Source organism: Mya arenaria, chromosome 13, assembly GCF_026914265.1.
Source record: "Mya arenaria isolate MELC-2E11 chromosome 13, ASM2691426v1".
Taxonomy (NCBI): domain Eukaryota; kingdom Metazoa; phylum Mollusca; class Bivalvia; order Myida; family Myidae; genus Mya; species Mya arenaria.
Genome location: NC_069134.1, coordinates 18576525 through 18589165, shown reverse-complemented (window position 1 = coordinate 18589165; position 12641 = coordinate 18576525). Strand labels below are relative to the sequence as shown.

The window sequence follows — 12641 nt, the reverse complement described above, 5'->3', positions numbered from 1 at the left end:
AGGATATTTACCAAGACCAAAACTGTGAGGACAGCAACTTAACTATTTTATGGACTGGTTAAGCATTCCTGATAAAACTTTTCAAACATCTAAAAAGTAGTTCAAAGAATGTGAAATATACATCGCCGCAGTTCCAAAATGAAATAGTTACATGTTTTGGTGACTATATACGTGGTAAAAAAATTTAAGTCCTCATTTATTAGCATTTTAGCAGAGAAAAGGACTGTTATACGGTAGGTGTTACAGAACAGAGGAGTTTTTGTGTGGGGTATATTGTGGGTAAGGAAATCCATGAACATTTCATAGAACTGCCACAAGGCTAATGCAGAAACTATTAAACCTATTGAAAGCTTATAACAATGAAACCAAGACCGAACGAAGTGGCCAGGGAAAGGGTTTGATTGTACGATGACAGTAAGTGGCATTTAGGCTCATTTAACTGACATTTATCCACATGCTAGGTACTTTCCCTAAGAGCCATTGTTAAAACCTAGTAGTTGTCTCATCATGCAGTCTGGTTCCACCAATTCATTATCTTATAAATACGTTTCAGCAAATTAACTTTCTTTGCAAATTACTTTCTTTTTTTACAACTGTGCAAAAAGGAAATGTATTCTGAATAAACACATGTCAACTAAAAGCGCAGTGTCCAACCTTTAAACTGATACACCAGATCGTGAGAAGGAAAAGGAATCTGTAATATTTCAGTGAGCTTCAATACAGACACTCCCTAAACTCTACGATGGCATGGTTATCAAGCATAGATTCGATTAGCACCATGTCGGTTCATGACACACTTAGTGATATTGTTAAAAAATCATCTGGTCAGTCAGCTTCTGATGCTTCAAAATATTTGAGCTCAATGGACAGCTTCGAGTTTATTGTTGTGGCATTTTGGACACAATATATTGGCAATTATAAGACCCTTGTCTGTAAACTTGCAAGCCAACGATTGTTAATTGTTATGGACTCACATTGTAGCTGATATTCTCAGAACTATGAGATCAAAATCCAACTCTTGACAAGATTTATGACAGGTCAATGAGAATAGCTGTACAATGTACTTGTAATATGCAAATGGATTATTGGTAGACAAATCACAGGGCAATTTGAGAAAATACATCGGACTCCATTTGCAGTCGATAATCGAATCGAATCGGACCAAGCATTTCGATTTACTATCGGACCATAATCGAAAATTCATAATATAATTTGGGAATACATTCTTTAAACATAATATCATCATGGTCATTGAAATGCTTTAACCTGGAGTCAGTGTGTTACTTTAGTCATGCATATTGGAGCAGTTAATAAATATCCATGAACTTGTGATGACTTCAAGAACGAACATAACATCTAAACACATTTATCAGATGCAAAATGATGCACACCGCATCAAGTAGATTTAAGTTACTGCATTACAAAAAGATATGTTATTATTGAAAGTAACATTAGCGACATCGATTTTGGACAATCACTATCGATCTAGGCCGACATCACATTTTCAGCGATGATTTATCGATTGTACTCGATAATCGTTTAATCACTACATCAGATGGACCATTTTGTGGTAGTATAACATGGCTGGAGTGTCATCAAGAACACACTATAGAAGCCCTAGAAAGAACAAAATCCCGGTGGAGTAACCAGTGGCCAACTGACTGCTTCGGTTTAAATATGCCTCTGGCTATGGCACTGCACATCTGTCAAACCTATATGAGGGAAGTACAGGGGTGAGATTTTTACTCTTTATTTACCAAAATAATGCTGTGGGTACATTGTTACAACAGTTAAATACAACAACATCACTCTTACATGTATTAACTGTTTGGGGTTTTTTAACATCACATTGAGTATTTAAAGCATTTTCTTAATTTTACACAGTATCAGATGTACAAGCTCTTCATTTCATCAACCATTGGCAGCAATGTTAAATTTTGATTCAAAGTGACTCCATACAATTTTGATATCATCTGTCAGGGTATAGCTTAATGGTTACTAATGTCCAACACAAATGACTGACAGAACACTACAGATAAAGTAATTGCAATTTGAGTTCATGTTCTTAATTTCTGAAATTTGACATGGAATGACTGATATGGCAATTTTTTCGAGCCCAAAAGTGGTAACTTTTTTTTACAGTTATGATATTTACATATTTTTCATCTGCCCTTTCACAGGATATCAAAATAATACAGGTCAATTGGCATAATGAAATTCACACCATTGTAAAAATAATACCTTAATTTGTATATCTATCATCTTGTATTAAAATTTAAAATCATAACAGTTTTATATCATTTATAGTACAATACAGTAATTTTATCATCAAAGTACCCTTAAGAATGATATCCTTTATACACACTAACAATGATCCTTTGTATATCACAGATATGCCTTTGGAAATAAATTATCTATAAGATGTATCTATAAAATTCTATAAGATGTATCTATAAAATTCTATTTTCTACATTTTAATATCTATAAATTTCTATTTTCTACATTTTAATATTCTAAAAAAGCAAATGGATGCATACAATGATAATATCTATTCTATGTTTACATGGGACTTGCATTAAGCATATGAGAATAAGTTTATAAATAATTATATGTGTCCTCTGGTTATTTTTTGGAAGGTATTCATGATGATTCTCGTTTAACACCAATGGCAACAAAATACATAATCAAAGGACCTGACAACAACAACAACAACAACAACATACAGAAGACGATGTCAAAACACAAAACACATAGTTAATAAAGGAGAAACACAGACATTACTGTATTAAGTGATATAACACAACATTTTCATAACTGCTTGGCTAGAAGACATGGTGAAAAGTATTTGGTAATTTAAAATTTAATTTATAGATTAATGATGTTTTATGAACTGAAATTTTATGAAAATTGGAATAAAAAAGTACTTTACATGCATTCATTGTCATTCACTGTTCAATGTGAACAGTTTTTAAAATAAGACAAAACATACAAACGTGAAAACAAATTTTCATCAAATTAAAACATGCTAAAATTTAACTTGCTTTTGTAAAGCTAGTAATGTTATACATACAAACAACTAATATTTGCTAAGAGGAATCCAAAATATCGAGCAGTAATCAAACAAAATTTTATATGTCTTATAAAATTTCTATAAATAAAAAGCCTACGAAAACACGCAACATCCGGGTCTGCCTAAACACATAATATTCATTCAGAGAGCACAAACATAATTCTAGTAGGTTGCTATGGCAACTGTTGTCATGAAAGATCCTCATTTTCCAGAGGGTCACTGAGGGAATTCTGGGAAAAGTCATCACTGAGGTCAAGGTCATCCATATCAAGGTCATCTGTAAAAGGTTAAAGGTTGTCTTGTGTTAGCATAAAACAAGCTGGTTAACCAGTCGTTAAAAGGTTGTAGAGTAAAAGGGTTTTCCCTTATAACCAATATTAATAAAACAGGTTCAAGGATTAAAGGTGTTCACTTTGCATACACAAAATTACTGAAGATATTCCCCCACATAAAGTTAATCGGTTACATAAGTTACATTTCATTATTATGACTTTTAAGTTTCAAAGCATGTCCCTAGACAGAAAGTGAATGATAATTGACATTCAAGAAAATGAAATCTGTTGTTCATTTGACAAAATATCAAAATCTCATTTGTTGATATCCAAAACTATGATAAACTAAAAGGTATACTACAAGAAGTACATGTTTTTTCATTCAAGAAATACAAATCTCAGTGAGAGTATGTAAAGAAATAGATGGTTAATAGACTTTTGATCAATATGTAACAATGGTGCAACATGTAAGGAGTACATGTATGTAGAGAACCATATTTTTTGTTTTGTTTCTCAAGCTGACTGGTGCGTATCATTACCAGTGTCAACTTCCTCCTCAATGATGTGGGTCTGTTTTCTCAGTGGCCTGCTCATCTTATCTTTCGGCATGTCCTGCTCAAACTCTGTGAAGTCTGAGCTTTCTGAGCTACCACCGTCGGACAAGTCTATGTCATCTATCAGGTCATTGTCTGGTTTGAACTGTGCTGAAAATCCTGGAATTAAACATAGATAAATGAAGATCGTTTGAATTTTATGGGGATTAAATATTTGTCATTTTTCACGAAATGGGCATGACCTGCAAATTTAAATCCTAGCGAAATATTAATTTACAATCAATTTCTTTCCAACAATTAATAAGTCACAAATTTTAACCCTCTTCAAATTATCTAAAACCAATAAAAAAGCATAAATATCTCGTACAATTAAAACAATCTACAAGTATCAGAAATTTTGTATCAGTGATTCATGTTATCCAAAACTAGATAGGATTCAAAGGTTAAATTAGATTATGTATTTGGAAATACCAACCTTTACCTCGTTCTTTTAAGAAAAAAAGTATCTTAACTATCTTTAATATTTTTATTTCAAGCCATCACTACCACATAATAAAGAGATAGTCATGGTGTGGTTTAAATACTAGGTATTTTTCTAGCCTTAACTTACCATTTGAGAAGACTGGTTTTGATGAGGGTGATATCTTCGATGAACTGGTCAGGGGTTGTGATTGTTCGAGCATGTCTATCTTTCCCTGTAAGGAACTCAGTGTGGCTCTGCAAGTGAACATTACATGTGCATATTTCTGCAGCTTACAATTCTAAAAAAAATCAATACTAAGTCAAGAGCAAAACACTTTAGGAATCTGACCCATAAATAAAGCTAGTAACATGATAAATCCATTAAATTATAAAGCCTCAAAGTAATTTGCTTGCTGATAACTCACTGAATTGCAAAATAAAAACCAAAAGTACATCATACATAAAATTATTACAGTTTATATGTTTACTGATTATATCAGTAACCATTATATCTACTGAAATCAGACTTAGATGACATATTTTGAAATATTTGTGGAGCTTAAAAAACTTTTTGTTATTTTCTGCAAAAAAAATAAAATAATTCTTTATCTGAACACAAAACCATTTCATTGATATGAACACAAAATAGGGTCACCATGCATGCAAAATAAACCTACTTATGGGTTGAATACCTTAATGTGCAAGAACACTTCCAAAAACAGGATTATTCAAAACAGCAAGACTATGTGTACGGTAAATAATATATATACATGTATATACAAAATCGCACATGTTATGTTTTTTAAAACTTTTATACTGAAACCATTAAGCTCAGTAGAAATTCTTTCAAATGTATTGATGTTAAATAATGTCTTTAATTTTACATTGACACACTTTGATCATAGGTCATAAATCTGCTCATTTGTTAACCAACACCAAAGTACGCACCTGAGTGTATTGATTTGGAGTTTTTCTAGCTGTCTGTTTGTGTTCATCATGGCAAGTGCTGAGGACGGGATCTGAGGTTTGGTCTGGGTGGTTGTCAGGGAGCACAGGGTCTGCAACATGACACAAGAACAGAAGGGTTATGTTGAGTAACTGACCATTAACAATTCAATTGAAGGAGTGATGAATGTGTGCAAGTTTTTGATAAGGAAAACTAAATAAATAATGGTACAGAATCAATCTTGATCATCTTTCTATTGATCTGATTTTCCTTAAACCACAATAATATACTTTGCGTGTATGATCACTCGCAAACCGATGTCTTTGAACAGATAAGCCTGAGTGATTCAAGTAGCCCCCTACCCTGTCCATGTTATCCTGCCTTCGCTCTACTTCCCTCCTTCCTGACATCGTGCCAGCCAACTCAAGCTCCAACTTTGCTGTAATACAAACAACATACTGGAGTTTAAACTGAACACTATTCTTAAAATTATATTTTATATTGAAAGGTACCAGAGAAAATTAGCTTGATGTTTTGGCATTGACACTACCATCATTTCATTACTAAAATATATGTTAATGCTTATTGTTTTATATTTTGTCTTCTTGTTTATAAGTATGACCATCATTTTTAGAATGAACCCTAAAATTCCAGCCAAAGATATTGCCTTTTGTGTCATGTTATTTCAAAATCCTTAAAGCGTTCAACAGATATAGAGTTGACACAAAATATGGCCATATGACCTTTGTCCTCTAAGTGTGACCAAGACCTTGAACCAAGCTGGTTGTAACAAGTCCTCTGCACATCGTCTCAATATTTTGGTGAACATTAGCGTCCAGTCATTTAAAACTATTTCAAGCCGGTTACAGGACATTTAGCAGACACATTCATATGACCTTTGACCTTTAATTGTGACCTTGACCTTGAACCCAGCTGCTTGTAACAAGCGCTCTGCACATTGTCTAGATAAAGAGCCTAAACGGTTTTTGATGGACAGGGGGACAAACAGACAACTCAAGCAAATGGGGGTAGACATAATTAAGTGAAGTTAACTTACTGATTCTTGAGCGTAGGATTTCGATATCTCGTCTTGAGCCTTCAAGTTCATCTCTAAATGCATGTTTGCTGAAAAAGATGATAACATAATGAAATGTAACATATTCTTCATTGAATGTATTCCAGAATATTTAAATGTACTTGTTAAGATCATCATACAAATACAAGCACTGAGTCCACTTTAATGCAATACATAAATACACTACAGTGTTTTCTTCAATGGTTAGATATCAAAATATATATAAAATGTGAACTAAATGATTGTTACAATGATAAATCATCATCAAGAGTTCAAAATAGAATAGAGGTCATCTGTTGATAATTATTGAAAAATGTGACAGAAAATGCTATTTTGTTTAAAAATCATTCAGAACACTATTGAAATTGGAACTATTTTGAGCTTGAATTAACAATGTTCAAACCAGAATTTCCAATTGCTGTATAGTTTTCATTTATAAAAGTAATATAAGTTACGCAATTCAACAAAGATTTAAAAAATTGTTTCTAAAATAAAATCTGTAAGTCAGTCCTTGTGATATTAATTCCCTGTGTAAATACACTGATCTCAGTACAAAATCACCTAGAAACTTTCTGTAATGATTTGTAAGGTACATAAATAATACTACAATAACAATCTCTGTTTTTACATTTCAACACAACCACCAACCACACCAATAATTATGGTGATATTCTAGGAAAAAAACTACATTTTTAGTTATGTCAAGTCTAATTAAAATCCTCATGCATTGACCATGTTTATATAAACGAATATTGTATACATCTATGGATGGGGAAACAATAAAATGTTAGACAGGTCACTTTATTATGTGTTACACATCCTTTTGTAGGTTATTCAATTTACAAGTTCAAGTGAAATTACATGTGCTACAGCTTCATAGTCAAGGGATCCCATGAACATTCTCCTACGAAGGAAGCAATAATTCTACATGAAAATGATGATACATTACCGGTTCCTTTTTAAATCCTCGACTAAAATCTTTTTAGAATACATATTGATAAGTAACGATATCAATTTAAAGACTAGTATTCATCAAATATCTTGAGGAATTGACATTCATAAAATTTGCTCCACACATTTAGTAAATGACAAAACAACATTCTGAAGCAAAAGTAATAAATTATCTAGCATAAGTTCAATGTTATCCTTGAAAATACAACACAAAACGTAGACATAAACCAACACTCTCTTACATTTCTAAAACATCCCTGTTCATGGAGAGTAACTGTGTATCAGAGACCTGTAAGTTACTGCCTTTAGCTGATGTGATCTGGAGCTGTGACTGCAGCAGCTGCACCTCCCCAAGCATCTCCCGACGTATTTGCTCCATTCTCCGCTCCAATCCAGGGTCCGTACGTCGGTCTCCTGCACGCTCTGTCAACTGGTAAACTTCATCTGGAAACAGGAGATGAACCTTTTCAATAGAGTATAACTTATTCAATCATGCAATATTTAAGAAATAAATTATATTTTTCAAGCGATCAGGCAGTATGAAAGCACAGGCATGATTTTGCAAATCCTTGTAGTGTCTTACTCTTAGGTAATAGCTAGGGCAACATATAATAAGAATAAAACAGGGTTCCGAATTGAACCAGGCCATCTCTTTCTACATGATTTATTATTAGGTTAAGTTCTAAAGAAAAACATGTGACAGCAAAAAATAAAAAAAATGTTCAAATTTAAAACAAGAGTTGACAAGTTTGAAAAATAACCATCAATGCCTGGCATTCAATTGAATTAGTAATACATAAAATATTAAAAAAAAAAAAAAAATGGCCTCTGATTAAGTAATGTAATTTTAGAGTCACTTATAATTTAATATTTTACTGAAGACTCCTTCATCATTCCAGAGAAAATGTAGAAGCAATATACTGCCAGCAATGTATTTTTGTATTGATTAAATGAATGTGGCCGGTAATTCAAAAGAGATAGGTTAAAGCCAATTATAAGTGAAGTGAAAGTGAGAACCCTGAACGCTCCTGCACAACCATAACACATTAATGACTCACTTCTTAGGTCTCTGATCTGTTCCTTGTAGTTGTGTCTGTCTGTCTCCATTCGATGGATAAGGCCACGTAGGTGATCAATGGCCTGTTCAATTTCAAACCATGACAATTAAATACAACCATTATGTCACTATTAAACCCATGTATGTCACAGGTACTGCGAATAATACAACATTTACTTTAAACCATCATTTTATCTATTTTTTGACCAAGAAGACATTTATGTAAAGACATCCAGTATAAGTAAAACAAAATGGCTTGTCAGAAAATAAAATAGAATTTACAAAATAAGTAGCTTACATTGTTCTGTAGCTCAATTTTTTCCAGCAGTGTCTGAGATGAAGGATATTGCATAAGTTGGCTAGCACCAGGTTGGAACTCTGTCATGTGTATGGAGTTGTTCAGACTTGACACAGGGTACAGACTCGGAGACAATGGAGGAATCTCTGATATTGACATGCTCCGCTTCATCGGAGTGGAATCTGGAATAAGACATGTTTAGTATATTATTTCTGTAACAATATTTTCTCCAGTACACCATACAAAATGTTCAGGTGTATCAACAGAGAAAAAAACATTTTCCCTGAGAACAATACATTGGATATTAACTTGGTTAGCAGCTACATCAACGTCAGACAACACGTCTAGTGTGCTAAAAAAGTTTCTGGTACACTGAATGTTCATATTTAGTGTAAGACATAAGAAACATAAAATTTTAGTAAATACCAATGACTATAATTAGAAAAATACTGCAACTAGATATCGAAAGGTCTGGTTTTAAAACCAATTTCAAAAATCGGAAATCAAATATGGTATATAAATGGTACTTCACTTACTGTAATTTGGAGCCCAAGTGACATTTTTCATTGAACTTGAAGGTTCATATTTTGTCTGAAACAGGGTGAAATAATTAGAAAAAAGTCAACACATACAATATAATGTAAGATGACCTCTTTTTTTTAAATCCTTCAACTACCGTAAATGACTGGGTATTAGACGCACTTTTTTCCCTCAGATTTTGATGCAAAAAAATGCCTGCGTATAATACCCAGTAACAATTTTTTGAACTTTTTTTCTGAGGTCAATTTTAAGCCGAGAGTTTGTTTAGATTTATGTAGAAAGGGATGTTACTCGCGTCATATTGATCGAGTATATACGGGTTAAAACGGCAGTTGAAGATCGGGATACGGTATATCGTAAGATGTTTATAATTTCAACAAAAATATTTTTCGATTAAAGTTACCGTAATTCACCTAAGAGTTCGGACACTCTTAAAGTTACCGTAATTCACCTAAGAGTTTGGACACTCTAAATATTTGGACACCCATAATTATTTCCCAAAATAATTTATTTTGCGTACCTAATTTTCGGGCACCCAAAGGACATCAATCATAACTTTCATAGTTACCAAGTTTCACAGACAAAGATTATTGATTTTTATCTTTACAATGCCTGGCTAGATTACCTAACCGTATACACCACTGAGACAATTTAATTAGTTACTACCCATCCTAAACGATTTATTGCCTGTTGAAAAGGAAGTGTGATATATTTATTTGAGGATTAAACAAACAACAAGGGCAATCAAGGGATTAAGCAAACATCGACATGGCATGTTTGTAAAACGATCTGCCAATAAGCTTTTAAACTTGTACCACACTTATAGACTATATGAAGCAATAATCGTACAGTTATACTTTAATCCTGCATAGCAATGTCCATGCTATCCACGAGATCCTCGTGGGTATAACTGTAAGTTATGTGACGTCACACAGTGTGACCTTTTGATCTGAAGCCGATAGAATGTGTTTATTCAGTTCAGTGCATGTATAAAATGGTGTTTTAATTAACTTCATGAAGGATTTACACTTATAGGCGTAATAAATAAGTTTATGACCATTGATTACTACGGATAAATTAATAAGTGGTAAAAAGCAAACATGAAGAAAAAAGGCAGGTTAAACAAACATGTAAATAAAATGTAAAAATGATAATTTTCTATGTATTTGGAGAGCGAAAAAAATAATTAATTTATGGTGTCCGAACTCTTGTGAATTACGGTATTCAATATTATTTTGAATAATAAATTGAATTAAACAATAATCAAACTTACGTATAAAAAAGCAAAGTTTGGCACTGTCAAAATATTTTTTGCATAACAAAACTTCATTCTCGACAGTATGGTTGTATGGTTTTAAAGATAACCATCGCCATTTTCACGAAAAAAATTTTTTTGTCACTGTCAACAAACATGGTGGCTGAAAATGCCGGACGATTTTGACATTTTTTCTATGCGTCTTTTAACCAAAAACATAGATTAAAAGTTTTTTCCTCGGATTTTTCACATATTTTTTTCCCTGCGTCTAATACCCCCTATCGTCTTATACCCAGTCATTTACGGTATGTCATGTCATTTAAATCTTGACATTTTTTGAGAAAGATGATGGTTAATTATACTGAAATGGTACATATTTATGAAGCCAAACAAAATAATAGATAGTCAACAATAAGATTATAGTAAATTATTAATGCTCTGCAAGCTTATGTTAATTGTTTTGCTTTGCTGACTGACACAGACTCAAATTAAACTCATCTTTAGTGATTTATTTTGTCTGCACTGAGTGAATTCCCATTTGTCCTCAGGACAAAAATTGTTGTTAGTGGAAAGACTAAAGCAAGAATATTTTGAACACTAGAACTTAGCGAGTTCAGCAAAATATATTCAATATTGCTGCTGCCTTGCATGATACAACCCAGATATGCAAATTCAATAGGCATGTTCTTGTCTGACAAATCTAGATTTTGCAAATTCTGCTGCGTATACATGGAAAGGGCATGCACTGAACCTATCAAGAGCTTTCATTCTGGGCCGTCTAGTCTTTCAAGTTTCAACCCAATACACTACAATGAACCGTTTAGTAGTTAATCAGAATAATATCTTTGTTGGTGCAAACTCAAACTTATATTAAAAACATTGATGAAATACATTTAGATTACATAAACATTCATTTTAACTAATCATATGTCATTTTTATCTGTTTTCCCGATCATGAGCTACCATGCAGCAGCTCGCTTTTACTTACCTTTACTCTCGACAAATTTGCCTTCGTATCGTTTAATATCGAATTGAATTTCTTTTCCCACTCCATTGAACATCAGTTGATTAAGAATAACTTAAAATAGCTTAAAGCGCCAGGATAAGGCAATGTTTTTTCCACATTATATATTGGGCTTTATAATTTTAGGGCCATCGCGAATGTCAACAAAGGAAGTTAGCCTTGTAGGCTACTCCATAAATTTATTTATATATTTCTAACTTTTTATGCAATTAATTTAGGTAAATATGTGTTATTCTTTTTTAATAAGCCAAATGTTAATATTTTATAAATTTCAGTCATAGTGAAAAATAAAAAAATGAACATTAAACATTATAAATGTCATTTTCATTTTATTTATTTTATGGATTTAGCTGGTATCATAGTAGAGCTCGTCTTTTAAAACGCGCCTTGAAATAATTAAGGTTATAGACAACCAGTTAAATACATTTTCTAGAATGCCTTAAATAAATGCGTGGGTAATATTTGTGTGGTCATTTATAGGACAAAGATAGAACATACGTCGATCGTATATACTGTTATGTACCAAAAATGTAAAAAAAGGTGGTCTTTGTCTTTCCAAATCCGTGGCTGATGGATAGGCACACACACGGGTGATTAAAACAAAACAAAGCCTCCCATATAGATCGATTAACCGGGTAGAGGTACAAGTATCACCGGGTCTGCCAAACTCCCGTCTGCCGGGTAGCACTCGCTGGCTATAGTCCCTTACAAGGACGCCCAATTAAAATACACAGCGCCACAAAGTACATTTTCGAGTAAGTTTGCGTATTGTGAAATGCAATGCTGTTTGTTTTTTCCCTTTCTTCTTACAATAAAAGCAAGTTTTCTGTGTTCACGTTGACCTTATTAGACACTTTCTGAACGGTTAAAGACTCCATTGCAAGGCCCGATCAACAGCGTATCATTTAAACAAAGTTGAGCAGTGGAAACAATGTTACGCGTAAAGACATCACGTGATGAATGTAGTAAATCATGAAACTGAGACTGTGACCTTGTGGGCTATTGACTTCTCCATGACACACGAATACTTTTGGAGACACGATATCAAACGTGAAAAAGGTATGACCGCTCAGTCGAAAACACCTCCAACTAGTAAATGGCAAATGGCTATTTCACATAAAACATACCTCAATATAA

The 12641-nt window shown here is 33.0% G+C and overlaps 1 protein-coding gene across 1 annotated transcript; it reads right to left on the bottom strand.

Annotated features, from left to right (window-relative positions):
* Positions 1-1734: 1734 nt before the first annotated feature.
* Positions 1735-11692, bottom strand: LOC128213262 (uncharacterized). Its single transcript, XM_052918847.1, has 11 exons — positions 11469-11692; positions 9222-9276; positions 8686-8867; positions 8389-8470; positions 7573-7774; positions 6362-6429; positions 5667-5743; positions 5307-5416; positions 4507-4613; positions 3882-4055; positions 1735-3347 (listed from the first exon to the last, which is right to left on the bottom strand). The coding sequence occupies exons 1-11, from the start codon at positions 11532-11534 to the stop codon at positions 3259-3261; spliced, it is 1212 nt and encodes a 403-aa protein (XP_052774807.1). The 5' UTR covers positions 11535-11692; the 3' UTR covers positions 1735-3258.
* Between the last annotated feature and the right edge of the window lie 949 nt (positions 11693-12641).